At 36.5% G+C, this 19,252-nt stretch overlaps 3 protein-coding genes across 6 annotated transcripts in view; 1 reads left to right on the top strand and 2 right to left on the bottom strand.

Moving 5' to 3' along the window:
* Positions 1-923, bottom strand: part of spn-F (Protein spindle-F) — a 2,165-nt gene extending 1,242 nt beyond the window's left edge. The window contains exons 1-2 of the mRNA XM_011314745.1: positions 380-923; positions 4-329 (exon numbers count right to left, since the gene is read on the bottom strand). Of these exons, the coding sequence (XP_011313047.1) occupies positions 4-329; positions 380-598 (545 nt within the window). The 5' untranslated portion in view covers positions 599-923. The remainder of the gene's footprint in view (positions 1-3; positions 330-379) is intronic.
* A 328-nt stretch (positions 924-1,251) lies between these two features.
* On the top strand, positions 1,252-17,695 carry drpr (draper). Of its 3 annotated transcripts, XM_011314738.1 has the most exons (10): positions 1,252-1,450; positions 10,456-10,864; positions 11,365-12,547; positions 12,912-13,019; positions 13,244-13,408; positions 13,605-13,811; positions 14,413-14,568; positions 14,733-14,909; positions 15,353-16,183; positions 16,403-17,695. In XM_011314738.1, the coding sequence occupies exons 2-9, from the start codon at positions 10,631-10,633 to the stop codon at positions 16,153-16,155; spliced, it is 3,033 nt and encodes a 1,010-aa protein (XP_011313040.1). In that variant the 5' UTR covers positions 1,252-1,450; positions 10,456-10,630; the 3' UTR covers positions 16,156-16,183; positions 16,403-17,695. The 3 variants fall into 3 exon arrangements, with proteins under 3 accessions (XP_011313040.1, XP_011313039.1, XP_011313041.1); XM_011314737.1 differs by having other exon boundaries at positions 15,353-17,695; XM_011314739.1 differs by lacking the exons at positions 12,912-13,019; positions 13,244-13,408; positions 13,605-13,811 and having other exon boundaries at positions 15,353-17,695.
* The window catches only part of tok (tolkin), a 34,893-nt gene continuing 32,037 nt past the window's right edge, over positions 16,397-19,252 (bottom strand). For both annotated transcript variants that reach the window (XM_011314740.1, XM_011314742.1), the window contains one exon: positions 16,397-19,188. In XM_011314740.1, the coding sequence (XP_011313042.1) occupies positions 19,030-19,188 (159 nt within the window). In that variant the 3' untranslated portion in view covers positions 16,397-19,029. The remainder of the gene's footprint in view (positions 19,189-19,252) is intronic.

Raw genomic sequence — 19,252 nt, 5'->3', positions numbered from 1 at the left:
TGCTCTAGCTCCACCTTCTCCATCATAATACTATTAATGAGTCTGAGAGAAATTTCCTCGAGACTGGCATCGCCCTGTGTCCCCCCCGGATTCTGAGATGCCTCAACCACATTTGGAACATCCTTTATACTGGAATTCGACGTCTCCAAGGCTTGACCTGCTGGATGTTGTTTCAGTGTGTCGGATATCTTAATCAATTTACTTCCTAATGTTTTATTTGTTCGCGTCAGACGTGTCAACCTATTCCAGAGCTGACGATTTTCTGCAGCGACCATCAGAATATGATGAGACAATTGGGACTTCTGTTTCGTCAATTCTTCGACTTTTTCCTGGAAGAAGGTATTAAGTGTACAAACATTTTTAAGGTGACTTTTAGTACCTGTAGACGTTGAATTGTGGCCTCTTCATCGCTGACATCAACAATGAGAACATCAAGAGAGGAATTTGTTCCTTTCTCCACTTTTAATCTGACATTTTCCTCTTCAACTGCAGCCAAACGATTCTCCAGTTGTTGACACCTTTCTTGCATCGTCTGAAAGGCAATCTGGAGAGCATGTTCAGCAGATGTGCTGTCCCCTGTCACTGGATCGTCCGACATCTTATTTCTAATCCATTTTTTAATCAACCTCTTCGCATGATCAATTCACAGGGTAACAATAGAGATTCTAATGATATTATTCACAAACTGTTAGGTTAAACGACAGACATCACCTACATCAGTAACAATGCGAGACTTGAGCATCTTTAAACGTTTCAGCATTACTCCAAAATCGCCGGATAGATTATTACCCGTAAATCTGAAAGAGTATAGATTTTTACTTTGTGTGAGCACGACTTGACATGATAACAGTCAAAGTTAATATTTTTCCATTCGGGGATTCCATGTCTAGAATGACATATATAGCCAACTCAGTTGACATTTCAGAAATCTGACAAGAACAAATGGAGTGAACCAAGTTTATATTTTGATATTTTTTCTGACGCTTATTATTTCTGACTTTATTATCATCTATCAGCTGTGTTCAGATAGGATTAATTGTAGTTCGATGAAATTTTTATTTCACTTCGATTTTAGGCGCCTGGTCTAGAATTTTTTAATAGGAAATTATATTTTTTATAATAATAATTTTTTTTACAGACACCTCTGAAAATTTGGTGTTATCAACCGAGCGGGTGAAAAGCCCTCGTTCATTCTGTGAAGTGGTGCCCTCTACAACAACTCTTCTCTCATCCGCAGCGGCAGGGCTTGTTTTGTATATCCTCAGTGAAGTGAAAGACCCCGTGGTGTATGCGTCTCGAACAATTTTTAGTTTTCATCTCGTCAGAGGAAGATAAAAATTACGCTGCCCACACCATTCATATCACCACCTGGAAAGTGTCAGTGTGCATGAATAAGTGATAGTGCATTATTGGATTAGCAGAGTGCCATCAACACAGGATCAACGGAGGAGTGAGTACTTTTGATGTTTTTAATTGTCCCCGGAGTTTAACGGGATCAACGGAGCGTGAGGCATTCGTAAACTGTCCGTTCTCTTGGAAAAATAGTGAAACAGGTTTCAACGAGGTCGATGCAGCGCTGTAAATCCCGCGGTTACATGCGCAATCGCATTTACTGTACTGAGAAAAAACAATTATTTTTTGCCTAGTAAATTTACTCCACAAAAATCAGGGGACTTAGGGCTTTAGGCTTTGACCGATTTCTATTCGCATTCTTAGAAAATGACACTTGAAATTTTCAGTAAAAAATGTAACATTACTCTTTTTGACGACAATAAAATTCGAGTAAAAAATGACAAAAATTTCTGGCGAATTCTTCAGTGAAAAATCGGGTACTTTTCTGGATCATATGAGACCGAGAAATCTTTAAACTATCGACAATTCAGGCAATACTTACTCACAATTTTGAATCTATTGAAAATTGAAGTTTTTGTTCTTGTCGGAGTATTTTTGTAGGGATGAAAGTTGATGAAATTTTATGAACTTTTTTGATTAAAATTGAGTTTAAATCTATATCAGGGGAAATTCAGCGGAAGTTCTTTGAAATTGTACGAAATTTCTAACAGTGAGGAAATTACTACTACATTTTTGATTAATTTCTTTTAACAATTACGACTCATTGACAGTTGATGAATAGTTTATGGTGGAGACGATTTTGAAAATGACGACTTCCTCGGTTGGAAGTGGAACGAGGGTCGAAATGTAGGCCTGCATGATCCGTTAGGACTCCCCTGTTTGGCTCTGTTATAATGGGACTGTGGGACAAAACGCAGAGAAATTTTTTTACAAAATCTCAAATATCCGAAAATTATCATGCTCACACGTCTCCACCCATGAAATTTCTATCAACTTTTTTGTATAAATGAATTTCGCGTCCTGGAGTAAATGGTAAATCAAATATTCAATCAATATATTACATATTATTAATCACTTCGTCGATTATATAATTCAATTATTCTGGAAAAATGATAAATCCGGAAAACTTATGTCATTGTGATATTTAATCTTTATTTTTTATTGACTGCTCAGTTAAATTATTAAATGCTCGTACCACCAGCGAAAATTGCGTTCATTTAAATGTGAGGTATTTAAAAAAATAATTGAAAACAAAACGTCTTCAGATTAAATGAATAACGTAATCGAAATTCGATATTCACAAAAAATGTGAAAAATGAGCTTCTGTCGTCATGATTGATAGCTCATCGATCCTTTATTCGATGACAAAAAAATTGAGGAGTTTCAACATTTTATTCCCTCGTTCTAAATTAATTCATTGGAGAGGCACAATGCAGGAAGTTATCAAGTGGATGTGAACGATCCGTTTAAAACCTTCGTCATTACAACAAGCGAAGTACACGAAGTTTCTCCTCCCATATTCAATTACGTCATTGAATGTTTTGGGGCAATTATACGAAGAATAGACGTTCAACAGATATTCCATATCGACTTATCTACGATAAATCAAATATTCCACGTGAACGACTGGGTAACACCGATATCGATGATAAAAAAACCAATTCCATTGGCTTTATGAATTTTCACACCAAATTATGTGGCAGAATATTGCCAGAATAAATCAATAAATAAATAAATCAATCAATTAGTTTCACTCTGCAATTGCATACATGTTAATGAAATAAAGCAAGCAGCAGGCTTTCTCTAAATAATTGCATAGATTTTAATAAAATAAAGTAAGCAGCAGGCTTTCTCTAAATGCTCATGTTTCCCATTGGTTTTTCAAAGTTATTTATTAAAGAACTAAGTGATAAAATGTCATTAATTGAGATATCGTCGGTACAACCGCTTAATAGCTCGCCTGAAGCTTAATAATGCGGATTGAAATGATAAAAACGAAAATTTTCAGAAGACTACAATCAATTGAATATTTCCTGCGGACGAGTGGTAGCTAATGTGTTATTAGAATTTTGGAATTCCACAACCTTCTAGTACTAACGAGAAATTTCAAGCTCGGTGAGCCACAGCGTGCATTCACTTCATACCGCGGAGCAAGTGAAGTAAAGAAGAAAGAAAGGAAAAAAAACATGAAAATTATTCAACACTGTAAAACAGTAAATATCGACGTGGATTCCTCTCTCTCTGGGAGTGCGTCATCGTCATGGAAATATCCATTCAGATATATTCAGAAAAAAACCGCATCGATGTGGAAAGAATAAAAGTGCGAGTCGTTTAAATTTCGCATTTCAATTCATTGAAATCAATCAAATCAATGAATGTCGAAAAAACGTGGCGTCATAAATTAATCGACGAAAATTCAGAAGAAATAAATGATTTGAAAAGTCTATATTTAGTCATTATCTGGAAATTTTTCTATTTGGTAATATTTATCAATAATTCGAATTTTTCCATAAATTCGTTATCAATAAATATGAGAAGTATTTTAAGATTTGTATAAAAAGATCTTACGATTTACCCTAAAAATATTTAGTATGGAGATGGTCTGTGAATTGAAATGGAATTCCAGCTGCAAGCAATTCTGTCACGTGTTCTTACTCCATGACACAATTATGGCAATTGCAAAAAATAGTCCAGTTTAAGTACTCAGTGATGACTTATTTTCGTTTATCATCCTCTAACTTTTTTTCCCAAATTTTTTATCGATAAATCTCGGATGCAAGAGTCACGATAATTTGTAACACATTGAGACCCACATGTTTACAAAGCGGAAGTGATTCACTCTCCGGTCGTTTTTCATCTGCACACTTGACTTCCACAAGAATTACTCATTGCTTGTGGTTTATTATGGTTTTTCGAAGCAAATTCAAATCGTCGGTTTCCAATCATTTATTCATTCGTTCCGGATCATAACGGCAGGAGTTGCCCCTGTATCATCATTTCATTTCATTTCTCCAATAAAAAAGACGTGCAAATTGTGAGAAGCACGAGTTTTCTCTTGGTATCAGCAATTTTCCTCAGCGAATTCAATTCAGTGTAGATTAGACAGATGAGACGTGAAATAAACGACAGGAATCGCGTGGCGAGATTTCTTCTACTCAAGAAGTTGTTTTCAATAACTTCTCATTGTTCTGGTTTTTTATGAGTTCTGGAAAACCGTGGGTCAGATTAATGTGAAAAATATACGGTTTCTTGGTTTTCTCATTATTCAATAACTCACCAACTTTCAGAGCCGTGCCTCTATTTTTCTCAATTTCTGGTGAAGGTTTTAGAATTTTCACAGAAGTTTACTGGAATTGTAGGAAAATTTTTCCACCGTGAAACTTCACGTGATATATGAAATAATAACAAAACTCCAAAAACAATCTATTTTTTCCCATCAATTTTACCAATAATTTCTCAGGAATTTGTAAAAAAAAACTTGTAAAATTACCAACTATTAATAACTCATTAATTATCGTTTGATTTTTTAAATATGAAATTCTATCAACAATTACCCGAGCGGAATTCCCCAAAGTTTTGTTTTCGTCATCACAGTATACTGTTATTATTTGTTTGGTTTACCGTACTTCATGTACGTGAGGAACTGCGTATTCTATTTGCGCTAGGTCAAGGGCTCTCGTTGAGGTATTTTTTTCGACTTTTAAATGACTTTTAAACGAAATCGAGGTCAACTTTTTCAAATTTATTTTGGCCAACTAAGATGGGTATTGGGGTAAGACTAAAAATTAACATAAATCCCGATTTTTTTTTTCAATTTTCAAGATAGAGGGATACCGTGACGTAATCTTAACTCTTTGACCCCTGAATCAAATGAATATTGAGTATTCAGTTGCAATCCTTATTGAGACTGAAAAAAAGGTTCTAACAGTGTCTGTTCGCGTCAGATAATGATAACAACGATGAACGACGAAGGTTGATGAGTGGGAGTGGGTGGGAGGGACAAGAGTCCATCTTACCACGAAGTTTCAAATGATAGAGGAAATTCAACAGGAATTATAATGACCGCAATGTGAAGTGATAAGACACTGGACAATTTGTTAATACGATCATTCACTAATTGTGTAATGAGTACAAGTCCGGAGATAATGAGAATTGATCGATTAATTCACTTCGTGTATTGATACTTGAGTAATTCCATTAATTTATTATCAAGGGAGGAAAGTTTGAAATAAAAAAAAATGCATTTTCGCTAAAATTTATCTCCTTTCAAATATCTCGGTGATTATATTTAATTATTGAGAAGTCATTACCCTTTAGTGTTTCAATTCTCATGAATTAATTATGAATACATTCTGAATTTTTATATTTATTGAATATTATAAAACAATTTTGACTAGTATTGCAAGTTGAGATGAAAAGTGCAGTTGCAAAATGTCTGGATGCGACTTAAAATGAATCCTGATTTTCACTTACAATTGTTGGGAATGTTTTTAAAGAAAAAATGATGAATATTTTCATATCCTGGGGGGTTTTTCTGAAGAAAACCTCCACACAGTCTATCGCTGGAGCTGTTATCATCAGTGCAAATTGTTCTCTCTGCCTCTTTGCAAAAAAATTCCAAGCATTGTAATCAACTCCTCTGGAAATCCCGAAGAAATAGTTATTACTCGTTGAACTGAATTTCATTGCAATAAATGAAATACTGTTGAGTAACTGATGAATAAATCTTGAAGCGTTTTAACCCCGCGTTTATTTCAGTTAGACTATCACTCAAGTGACTTGATTTTACCTGGAAATTCTGAACGAAACCACAATGTCATCCGGGAGTTCGTTAATTACACTACTTCAGTGTATTAAAACAGCTGATCATTTTAAATGTACTTGTAGTACTTTTACGCAGAATTGCACTTCCGCACGTGAACCGATATGACTCTCTCTTTCTCATTTCAATTGTAAACTGATTCGTCAGACTGCTGATTTCCGGGAATTGTGACACGAAAGGACAGGGTAATGTAATAAGAGTTCTTTGTCTCGTGGATAAAAATGAGGATTGAATAAATACTGAGCAAAACCCTTTAATTTCCATTCCAATTAAATATGTCTCCTTTCCAAAATGTAAAAAAAGATGAACATTCAAGTTTGGATATTTACTGGTGGAGTCTAATTGAAATATTTCTTGCAACAAAATGAGACAGAATAAAGAGAGAAAATATTTATTATGTGTCGCAGAAAAATTAAATTAACGAGTCCTTTAAAGCTCGGCACATTTTTATTCCAAATAAACATGAACAATCTATTCTGTCAAATTTATATGTCAAATTTCTGAAAGTTCTTGGGTAACGGATTAAGATTACTCGCTTTATAGAAGCCGATTTAAATTGATAAATTACTCCTCTCCTCCAACTCTCTTCCAAGAACAACAAATTTTCTCTTTCTTCAATTATAATTTACATGAACATGTGCACAATAATTCATCTACTTATTGAGGAATATTTGACTATATTAAAATAAATGCTGTTCAACCATGCAGGAATGGTAATTTTTTTTTAACTGTAAAGACTATAATTTGTTTATTATTTTCATACACTGGTTTACAGTTGCCCAGAAGCATTGACTTGGCAACGCTTTATGGTTTCATTTTACATTTCAACGTACATGCACATCCACAAGTACTTCACGTTGAAAACAACTTCACCCTCGTCTGTACATGTACTCTCGTGTTACGGTTTCATGATGAGAGATTGGAATGCACAAAAATAGTTGTGGGATCGATGGCTCAGCATTGCGGCATACATCTCTGCATGAGCTATTCCTCGCCAATGCTCATGCCAAGGTTATTATTATGAGTTTTTACCTCTTTGTTTCAATTTTTGTGTCGTCAGTGCATTCCACTACTACCTGGAAACAAAAGAAAATTAAAACAAATAAAAATTTTTCAACAGGGCCTCTCCCATCCTCGAGGCAATTAGCATTTGCAATTGTACTGCGACTTTCCTTGAATAACTTTGAAGATTCTCACTCCAAATATTTACTCCAACGTCAGAATTGAAGATAAATTGAATTTTTTTTTCTCGGGTTCATATCATGATTATCACAAATGTTATCTGAACAAGCTAAAATACGCTTTCACCGGATTCTGAGAAGTACTAACCTAGAGATTACATAACTGTCCTCCAATATCTAGGTTCATCATTGCCAGTACTAATGGGTTTTTCATCGATTGGATTTCACGACCTTAAGACCTTAAGACCTTCGACGCTATCATTATTTTTCAATCACTGAGACACGGGATGACGAATGATAAAAAAAAATTGCTGATCTCGAAGGATGCAAACTTGGAATTATCTGTCACGGCATGAGAGTCAGTGGGAGTGAGACATGTAATGATAATTCACCGTACCTGGCACAATGTGGCTCGTTTCAATCCCCTTCTCGGTACTGTATTATCAATTAATTAACTGTTCGAGAACTATTTGTTCTAGTTTTTAATTGGATACTATTGGAGGGGAATTACTCATCATTTTCTCCTGGTACTTTTGTTTCCTGAGTTTTCTGGGATATGAACTGCATATCAGTTTGAAAATGTGATTTAGATAACGGCGATTAGATAACACCGATCTGATTTCGGAACATCCGGATTTCGAGAACCAAACGAAAATAATTTTCCCTTTAACTCTCGTTCGGAGCGAATTTGCCTATTAACAAGGTTTTACCGTTTGTTGGAATTAATTGAAAGACTTTTCGTGGAAAAACAGTTTTTTTTTCTGGTTTGTGGAAATTATTGAATCATTTTTGGATCGCATTTGCAGAAGTTCATGCATTTGACCATTGCTCTGTAAAATTGTGAGGAATTATTATTATTGTAATTTTGTTTAAGAATGTTATTATTTTAATGAGAATATTATCTGTTGATTTTTTCGAAACTTATTGCAGCTATGAAGTTCAATATGCTCTCGTTTAACATCCTGTGAGAGTATGTATGCGGGCATGTAATTCATGTCTAAATAAATGAATTAGCCCTTCCCCACTGTGATATGAAGGCAGAGGTCGTTTTCGATGTATTGTAAGAGGAGGACACAAGTATTTCCATGTGAACCAATGGGGAAACGAGTTTTTGAACTCATGGGTTCGATCTTTCGACTCGTTTGACGGGTTTTCTTCTCATTCTGTGGGAGAAAAAAAATTATTTTCGTAATCCAATTCACTCCATCTCTCTACAATCCCACGTTTTTGGCGATTATAAAAATTTCACAGCCAAGAAAAAGACAAAAAAAATTACATGATTTACTCCGAAGCTTCAACTCGATTTTAATAGAAAACCGGCTCGACACTTTTATTTGCTTTTAAATGGAATCAGCCGATTTCATGCTCGAAATAGGCTGGAGATTTTTTTCGGAGTATAATAAAATATATTCAAAATCCTCCCTAATTTTTTTGTCTCAAGTCCTCTGGGCATTCTGCTAGGATATTTAAACCAATCCAAAAATTAATTCATTGCTCCCTCTAAGTTTGGTTTATATTGCAGACGTTGAGGAATTAATTTATGGCTTTTCTCAGAAGTGTGGATGCATACAGAAAAGTATTTCTAAAACAAGGAGTAAGGGACAATCCAATGTAAAAAACAGTGAGAGAATCCGAAATAAGAGTCACTTGCTAGATGGGTCCTGAGTATGAAAATTCTCTTTAGTTCCAATTTTTTGTTGAGGCGATTTCGTAAGGGAAAGATATACCTTCTGCGTGCATAAATATTAAAAATGAATTGAAGGAAAATATATTATTGTTTTCTTTGAATATTTTCTCATCTAACCCAACACATTCGCACTGGAAAATTCGTCTATAATGAGTCTGTCTCCCCTCACTGTCAAGTGAAAACGTGACGATTTTGCAAGGGCACTCGAAAGGGTGTGTTTCCACTCTGTCGTCGACTCTTTCATTTTAATTTCAACACCCTCTGTACAGCAGGGTACATTCGACATAGGAGTTCATCCGGAAATGACATATGTTCGACTGCACTTTGAAGTTCAGCCCTTCCCCTTCCAGAAGGGAAACTAAAATAATAATAATAATAATAACAGCAGCAGACCTTTCAGGCCCTACAGTCAGCAGAGCAGAAGGGAAAAAACCTTTCTTCATTTTTCAAACTCTCAGACACGTTCAGACGAAAAAAAAATCCGTTTAGACCAATCAAATTTACTCTATAATAATTTATTAATTTATTAATTTATTTATTATTTGAAAAACTTCTCTTTATGCCAATCAAGTTTGCTCCATCCTGAAAATTCAAAGCAAATGTCGCATATAATTTTTATTTACCTGAATAATTTATTAATTTGTTAAAGGTTAATATTAAATTATGTCATTGTCACCCGACAAATTGGATCCCGATGGAAAAAATGTACTTTAATATTTTCTGAAATATTGGGAATTATCACAACAATGAATAATTTATTCGATCAAAAAAATATATCGGAGAAATTACTTCACCTTTGAATTCTCATTTTCAATTAAACTTAGAACATTGTACTTCTCACCTTGGTTTCCATGTTTTTTAAAAGGAAAAGGCAACGATGATTTCACCTCGTTGTCAATAAATAATCTCATTAATATCCTCCCTCCATTAATGTAATGATTCACTGTGGACTCAAGTGGCAATCGAGCAGCAAATGATTCAACCTGTGTAATAATACCCCCGATAAATGCCACTAAATTCTCCGAAACAATAATTTTTCGTTAATTCCCTCACAGCGACGAGGGTAATTTTACCTCTGAACGCAAAATATTGAGGCATTCAGTTGGGAGGAGGACTGGAGGGTAATGTTGTAAATGAAAATGATAGTTATCGCTTAGGTTTGAACGTAGAGGTAACATGAGAATCTCGGGTGCAAGAGTTTGCTGTAATTCAAGACCACTGATGCGTTGAGTTGTGATAAAGATTCCTTTCATCCTGAATTTTTAATGTATCCCGAGCTCATGTATACGTCAGTAGATTATTTTAACGAACTACTTGATTATAAGAACCTCTTGATGAATTGATTTTTATTTGGAGTGAAATCATTTGAATAGCTCGTTATTTCATTCATATTCAATTTTTATTAATTATAGATTCAATGAGATGTTAAAAACCCACTGATGGATCACCATTGGATCTCCTCATCTGCTCGAATAGCGCTGCTGTCTGGAGGATGTGAATCGTGTGGAGACATTATCTCCAAGGGCCCCACAAACGAGCACTAAAAACGATAAAGAGCCTGGAGCTTACAAGGAGTCAAAATAATCCATGATGACTTCGAGATTACCCCTGGTGATTATTACGACGGCGTTGGCCATCGCCCTCGTCGCTTCAGCCGGTCTGGAGGGACCCAATGTCTGCACGAGACAGGAAACTTATACTGTCACTGTCAACGTTTCCGAACAAAAACCGTACAAAATAAGAGAGAACGCCTGGTGTTTCAGCTTTCCACCGAGGTGCTCCACTTATCGTATGGGATTCAAGACCGTTTATAGAACACAGGTTTGTTCAGATCAGATTATTCATTTCGAGCAAATAAAAATTAAGGAAATTTTCTTTAAAAAAGTATGAAATAAATGGTATCATAATTTCATTATTTCATTTGGCCTGATTTTCGATTTGTCTAACACAATTTCGCGTGTATTAGTTAAAAATTCGTATTGTTCCGTTGGAATGGTCTTCGTTGTGCTAGTCCTTTGGTCCTTATCATCGAAAAGATATAGCTTTTCTTTTTGGAATCGATGGTGTTGTTTTATTTGTTTGTTTTTGTTATGTTATCACTCATATTTGACATACTAGATAGGGGAGGGTGGGACCATATGGGCAATAGTTTCAAATAATATCATAATAGTAAGGAAAAAACCATTTTTTTACGAAAAAAAGGGTTCATTTTATCTCACGCTCCGTTATAAAATTCAATTGATATTGATGCGGCTAAAATATGTGAACCATTAGTTTGGTGAATTGTCATAGGGGATAAATATTGTTTCATGTTCTCCCAGGTTCTGACGAAACAAAGACCAGTGGATGAATGCTGCAAAGGATACGGTGAGACGCAATTAGGCGACAAATGCCTTCCAATTTGCTCCCAAGATTGTAAACACGGCTTGTGCATTGCCCCAGACGAGTGCAAATGCGAAAAAGGATACGGTGGTCCTGCGTGTGATATTAAGTGTCCTCTTGGTAAATGGGGTCGTGATTGCAGTGAGGATTGCACTTGTATGAATGGAGCATCATGTGATCCATTCGATGGAAAGTGTAGGTGCAGCAAAGGATGGACTGGGATTAGTTGCGACCGGAAGTGCTCACCAGATCGTTATGGACAGGATTGCGGAGAGGAGTGCAGATGTAGAAATGGTGGAAGCTGTCATCACATCTCTGGAGAGTGTCATTGTGCCCCTGGGTACACCGGACCACTCTGTGACGACCTATGCCCTAAGGGCAAGCACGGTGATGAGTGCAAGACTGAGTGCAGGTGCCAGAATGGAGGATTTTGTGCACCTACCACTGGAGAGTGCTTCTGTACTCCTGGATGGATTGGAGAAGTATGTGCCAACAGATGTCCAGACAGTTTCTGGGGTAACAATTGCACCGAGGAATGCACGTGTTACAACGGAGCAGCATGCCATCATGTAAATGGCACGTGCATATGCAAACCAGGATTCTATGGTGATCAGTGCTTCTACAGCTGTCCCAAGGGAAAGTTTGGGAATAATTGCGAGAAAAATTGCACTTGCAAGAATGATGGGAGCTGCAGGCCCACAGATGGGGCTTGTCTTTGTGGTCCTGGGTGGACGGGGGTGAAATGTGAGAAGAGGGCTTGCAGGGACGAGGCTTATGGTCCCAATTGCACCAAGGCATGCGAATGTGAGAAAGAGAACACTGAACTCTGCCATCCGTGGACTGGCCAATGTGTCTGCAAAGTTGGCTGGGATGGTGCTACTTGCGCTCGCCCTTGTTCTTTCTATTATTATGGTGATGGCTGTGAAAATCGTTGCAACTGCAAAAACAATGCTCAGTGTAATCCAGTAAATGGCACATGTATATGTGCTGCTGGGTTCAAGGGTGAAGATTGTAGCGAGATATGTACGAATAATACATTTGGAGAGGACTGCGCTCAAAAGTGCTCTTGCAAAAATGGAGCAACGTGTTCACCTGAAAATGGACGGTGTAACTGCACTGCAGGTATTTGCAATTAGATATAATACTGGGAACTGATAATCTGGTGTTGATTTTAGACATCAGGGTAAATAGAAATTATCTGAAGGTTTCGTGACTGATCAATCGATTAAAAACATTGGTCAGGATGAAAAATTAAGGAACTAGTCATTTGATTTCAGAAATCAGTGCAAATGAAACTTATTTCACTAATTGAATTATTTGATGAGGAATATTCTTGAAGGTGAAAAGTGACAGAGAGATATTGATTAATTATTTGACGAATGTTAATATTTGAAGAAAAAATTTTTACTGAAACGATCGAGAAAATCGCGAAAAAGGTAAAGGTAAGGTAAGTCCTTTTTTTACGTGTTTGTTCGACTTTTATCAGGATGGGATGGTGTGCTGTGTGATCGTCCCTGTGCCGACGGTTCATTTGGAATAAACTGCCAGGACAAATGCCAGTGTCTTAACAATGCCGCCTGTAATCCCCAGAACGGTAAGACTTTCCTTTCCTAAAGCAGCAGAAATAAATGATCACAAAGTTGTAATATGACTTACTCTCCAAATAATTTCTCCTCTGGTGTTGGGTTACTCTCCCTTCTACATTAAATTTACTCCTGTCAAGTTGAATATTATTGAGTTTGTATGAAGTAGAGCTCGTTGCACAAGCACCCAACTTTTCACCCAACTTTTATGCTCAATGTAAACGTTTGAAATCAGGCACATGCACGTGTGCAGCCGGATACCACGGTGAGCACTGCCAGGAGAAGTGTGCAAAAGGATTATTTGGCCACGAGTGCACCCAATTCTGTGATTGCGAGGATGAGAACACTGTCGAGTGTGACTCAGCCACAGGTCGATGTTACTGCAAGCCTGAGTGGCGAGGTTTGTCTATTTTATCCAGAAAATCCTCAATTTCATTCTCCTATTTCGTTAACCATCGATTGAGTCCAGTCATAGTATAAATCAAATCATAAAATCATCAATTCAAAAAAAAACAGGAGGATTAACCATTCAATCATGAAGAGTTTGTTAAAAACAAATAATTATTTGAAATTCAATAAAAAATGGTAATAAACAGGAATAAGATGCGAGACGAGATGTCCTCCGGGTATGTATGGGGATGACTGTGCCTCCACGTGCAACTGCATGAACAATAGCTCCTGCGATCCTCAGACAGGAAGCTGCGTTTGCGCCAGGGGTTGGGAGGGTGCTGATTGTTCTCAGCCGTGTAAACACGGCTGGTACGGTGTTAGATGTAAAGAGAAATGTCCCGAGAAAATGCACGGTAAGATAACAGTTAATACCGGAAAACTAGTAGAGAAATCACCAAACAAATGATAAGAAAATTCAATAGCCAAGTTTCACAGTAAATATCTCCAAAATTAAAAGAGATATCAAATTTTTCACAGACCCTTTTTTATACGGCCCAATTAGCTCTACAAAAAATTTTCCAATTTTCCTATCTCCCGTGGCTTTCTAGATTTTTATTGATAACAGGCTTCGCTACTGAATTTATTTTTATCTCCTTCCCATTGAATTAATTAGTTTAGTTTCCTCTCGCTACTAGGACAATCCCATTGGAGAGGTAATTGTTTTGCTTTTGCGTGGAATGCTCTTTTCTCTATTTTGTAGAACTTTTAACACTGAACTATTCATCAAATACTAATCAATGCAACAGTCATCACCAAGTTGTGGTAAGTGAATTTTCAGGAAGGAGAATCACCGCTCATTGTTCATTGGGAATACAAATTTCGATGATTTCTTCGTCATTTTTATTGATTTACGTATCACTCTGTCTTCCTCTGCTGCTTTTTCGCCTTCAAGCATTTTGTGGGAATTGAATTGAATTGGTCATTAGAATGAAATTTTTTTGTGGATTCAATCAGGAAATATGACTTGTGATCATGTCACTGGAGAGTACGTCTGCAGGCCTGGGTATTTGGGGCTCACCTGCGAGCATCCCTGTCCTCCAGATAGATATGGGTTGAATTGCGCTAATCGATGCGATTGTAAGAACGACGGAGAGTGCCATCATGTCACAGGTAAATGAAAGAATTATTCACTTCCGTCCTCCAATCGCATCTGTATAATCTAGGTTTTATCGGATATTTCGGGAAATCGTCTCTTTGAGCAGTACCTACTCATGTGTCATCTAGAAAAATCCCTGATGGCAATTATTAAATTGTTAATTCTATTTCTCATACAGGAATCTGTCAGTGTCGACCAGGTTGGAAAGGTGAACGTTGCCAGACTCCTTGTCCCCAAGGCACCTTCGGTACCAACTGTACCCAACACTGTAAATGTCAGAATGGAGGAAAGTGCAGAGCTAACGATGGTGTTTGCAGATGTCTACCTGGATTCACTGGTGCTAGGTGTACAGAAAGTAATTTATTTTTTCGCGGATTTTTCAGTTCCCGAAACAATCCATTGGTTCGTCCAGTGATGAATTGAATTCCATGAAAAATAAATTCATTTCGCATTCGAATTCGCTATGAAAAAATTCAGTTTAAAGTCACAGTGACCGTGTGGTGAGGGTTGTTGCATATAGTCGGATTCTCCGAATTCGCTTCCCCTACAGCCCCTACTGTATCCAATTATTATTTTTATTCAACATTTTGTTCTCTTCCTCGTTGCCCCTGATACAATTTAGATAGCGTGACTCAGTTATAACGTTCTAAACCTGTGAACTTGAATTTGAAAATTACAGAATTATAAAATTATAAAATCATACATTTTTACTTACAGTTATGTAAAGCTTTATGACTCTTTCAGTAATATTTAAAAATGATGCAAGACTGACGTATAGGTTTCATTGAATTCTTTCAGTCTGCCCAGAGGGTTATTATGGTGACCACTGCATGGAGCCCTGTGAATGTAAGAACGACAACTTCATTTGTCATCCCGCCCAGGGCTGTTCATGCAAACACGGTTACACGGGGCCCAACTGCGATGACGAGATCTTCTCCAGAAATGTCCAGGAAAAACCCGAGTCCGGATATGGGAGTGTCATCTCAGGAATATGCGCAGCAATTCTGGTGATTGCGATAACCCTGGCAGCTTGGATGTACCACAGACGTCGAGTGGCAAATCTCAAGATGGAAATTGCTCAAGTGCAGTACATAGCTGAACCAGTAACTCCCCCAGATCGCAATCACTTCGACAATCCTGTTTACTCTTATCAAGGAGCGCCCAAGTCTGACGATGGGACAGCAACTCTCCTGAACAATGGGCTAATTCGAAATAATCTTGGGATGAAAAATGTCAACAGTGAGAGGGCTAAGCTGGGATTCTGTGGAGACGATGATGAGGAGAGCTGCAAGGGTGCTTATGGCATTCAGTATGATCACTCGGCGTCGTTGAAGAACAAGGATGCTGATCTGGGAAATCCCAATGTCAATGTTTACCACAGCATTGATGAGATGGACTGCAAGAAAGCTGCTGAACATCTTTACGATGAGATTAAGCAGAATAATGGGGAGATGGAGTACGATCATCTGGATTACACGAGACCGATGAGTGCGTGGAAACCGCATTACCAGAGGATGGCCAATGGATTTGGACCTAGTAGGGATGGCAGTGGAACAAGCAAAGCTAGTCGCAATGATAGTGATCAACCTGGGGCGTGCTGAGGATCGTGGGGTGTCCTTTTGAGACTTTGTAAGTTTTAAGGAATTTTGAACATTGTCCACAGGCTGCTCCATACTCAATCAGAAATTCCCAGAATCAAATCATTTTCAGAGAATTCTTGAATGATTTTTGAGAGTTCTGAGGAGTCGAGTTATTTCTTTTGATATTTATAATTAGAAATTTTGGGTTTCACTTTCATCGATTATACTTACTTATTTCTGAAATTGCTTGGGTTATTCATGATTTCAGTCTCTCACGTTCTCGAGTTTTATTATTTCATGTGACCGAAATTCAGGGGAATATTTATCTGGAGTCAGCGAGTTTCCAAGAGGAATCATTGGGAGTTGCGGATGAGTTAAAAAATGATGGTGTTATTTTTTTCGTTGTAGTTTTTCGGAATATCATGGATCTTTGAAGAGAAATTATTAAATGACTTTCTATGTATAAAATTTCATAGACGTCAGGAAAAAATAGTGCATGTAATTAATGTATGTGAAATCATTTCACAGGGTAATTTTTTGAAGAACGAAGGTGTGCGTTGAAGAATCTCAAAATCTATCTGAAACTCATCTCTCCATTTTTCCCATCGAATAAACAAGAGTGTAATAGCTTTTATGAATTTCGAAGGGAAAGAAATATCATTCGAATAGAATAATGAGACTCTAAAAATAATTCGAGGAAAGAATTTCAAACAGAAAAATGAGAACAAAAAAATGATTACGTCGATCGTTCATCGTCATTGATCTCCATCTCCTTTTTTCTCTACAAAATCCTGTGCAATTTCCATTCTAATGAAGACTTTTATACTTTACCTTTTATCTGCATAAAAGTTCTTTTCATAAAAAATCTTTTATTGTATATAGAAGCATTAAAAGGCAGGGGATTGAGTTGGCCCGATTCCTCTGAATGAATTTTCCTTTGAAATAAAAAAAAACATTGTACATAAAGTCGATCAAACAAATGAGGAGGCTTCGAGCTTGATTTTAATTGTCCTATCACTGAGCTGATGACTTTGTCCCAGATTTTTCGATTCCCCTCGGGGAATTGAATCAATGTCTGAATGAACTTGTACAGATTCACTGCCTTGGGAACGTACTTTCTATTCTGGTACAACTTGGCACTTTTATTCCTTTTTATATCCACTGATATAGCGTATATTATACAATGCATATGTATATTGATTATATTTATATCTAAGAATTGTTGTATTTTGTTTAGATCTATATCGTATCAAGAAGAGAAAAACATTACAAAAAGAATTTTTATCCGGATATTCTATTTCTTTTTTCATTAATAACTGGATGATTACGAGAAAATATTAATAATCAATTCGTTTTCACAATGGAAAATGGTTTTTCTTGGGTATTTATCCAATTATTGATCTATTCGTCGTTGTTACGACTGTGTTTACCCTGTGATAAGTCTGTAAAAGTAACGTCTTCATATCGTAGACTAATAATAGATCGTGCGTAATTTTTTTTTAACATAAAAAAATAGTTATGTGTAATCAACTGGGAATGAATAAAAATGAGAAAATTTCAACCAGTTTTTATCATTTGTTTGTATATTGTCTTTTCTACAAAATAGTTACTAGAGACAACGAGGGGTCTCAACAAGACCGATGTTTAATTAACATTTAATTTGTATACATTTGTTTCGTGATTTTATTATCCTGAAATAGCCCCAAGTGGCATCTACTCTACAGACATGCGCCAATTAAATCTACGTAAGTATTTGAAGTAATTCCAAACTTTTATTTTTATCGTTAATCTTATTACGAACGTCGAACATTATAAAACATCACGATGACAGATATCTAGTAATCTACATTTCTTTTATCTATCTATTTACAATTACGTACTACGAAACACTTTATATTTGTCGAAATTGAAATTAAGTTGAGACGAAGTTCACGGATTTTATTTTATTGATTGCATCTATCAGTGGAGGACACGAGATTAGGTCCATGATTTGAAGATATTTTCAGAGCGATTTCCAGAAATTTCTTGAACTTATTCTCTGCACTTCTATCTATTAATGTTGTAAGTGAAGTAGAATATAGTAAACTTAATGAGGAATTCTATAAACTAAGATGAGTGGAAATTATTATTTAAATATTATTTTAAAAAATTATCAATTAATCTTGAGACACATCGATTTTTGGTGAAGACATTAAAAAACTTTTTTGTTCATCCAATTTCATCCAGTTTCATCCAATTTCTAACGAAAAATCTTTTGAGATTTTTTTTTCCTAAAGGTGATAATTACGAAAAATTTTAAAGTGAACTTATCTTATTTCATCCCTTTGTTACTGATCTAGTGACAAGTGCAATTGATTAATATTTCGTGGTATCCTCGAGTATTTCGTGAATTTCCATTTCCATAAAAATTCTTGTAAATCAGAGAAAATGGGTTTTAATTGTCATTGGAACAGAATTTAGAGAGACCGACACGCTTGAGGCAGTGATTAAAATTCTTTCTTCACTTTAGTCTCATGTTAATCATCACCATTAATAAATCACGACAACTTCTAAAATGTCTCCACTAATATACGTCTACTTAAATTACATGGCACGATCATTGTTGATTATTATCTTGCAATCACGACGAGAATCCGATTGAAATAGTCATTATTTGAGATACGAGCGATTTCGTTTTCGCTTGTAACGAGGCCGATGATTATCGCCAATCATAGTGGCTGATGCACCATTGTACCTTCCCCGTCTAGATCTCCCAGGTAAATCGAGCCTGTGCGGCTTTTTGACAATTGGGTAACTGGGAAAAATAGGCCGACGATTCGGGGGTGGTTCGAACTGCCGCTGGGGAGGTGTTGTTCTCTCCTGGGGCTCGAGGAAATTCCCGAGCCCATTCAACGATCAGAGATTCTCCTCTTCGTCAATCCCACCGAGGTTCTCTTCACTGTCTTGACGATCAACAGCTACGAATGCTGCTGAAAAACCCTTGTTCGACACTGTATCGTCTGTTCGGAAGCGAATCAGCAGAGCTTCATTCATTGACACGATGTCTGTGATATTCTGGGTAAAAAGAAATATTCATTTTTATTCCCATCGATTAACTGAGGAACCAAATAGAAATATC

This window comes from Fopius arisanus, unplaced genomic scaffold, assembly GCF_000806365.1.
Source record: "Fopius arisanus strain USDA-PBARC FA_bdor unplaced genomic scaffold, ASM80636v1 scaffold00207, whole genome shotgun sequence".
Classification (NCBI taxonomy): domain Eukaryota; kingdom Metazoa; phylum Arthropoda; class Insecta; order Hymenoptera; family Braconidae; genus Fopius; species Fopius arisanus.
Note: the sequence above shows the minus strand (reverse complement) of the source record. Positions and strands in the feature narration are given on the sequence as shown.

What these genes read in the sequence shown, in the direction of transcription:
- drpr (XM_011314738.1), top strand. Translation starts at nt 10,631, where the DNA reads ATGATGACTTCGAGATTACCCCTGGTGATTATTACGACGGCGTTGGCC. An exon ending in AGACCGTTTATAGAACACAG is followed by an intron (nt 10,865 to 11,364) that starts GTTTGTTCAGAT and finishes ATGTTCTCCCAG; the next exon opens with GTTCTGACGAAACAAAGACC. An exon ending in CTGCAAGCCTGAGTGGCGAG is followed by an intron (nt 13,409 to 13,604) that starts GTTTGTCTATTT and finishes GGTAATAAACAG; the next exon opens with GAATAAGATGCGAGACGAGA.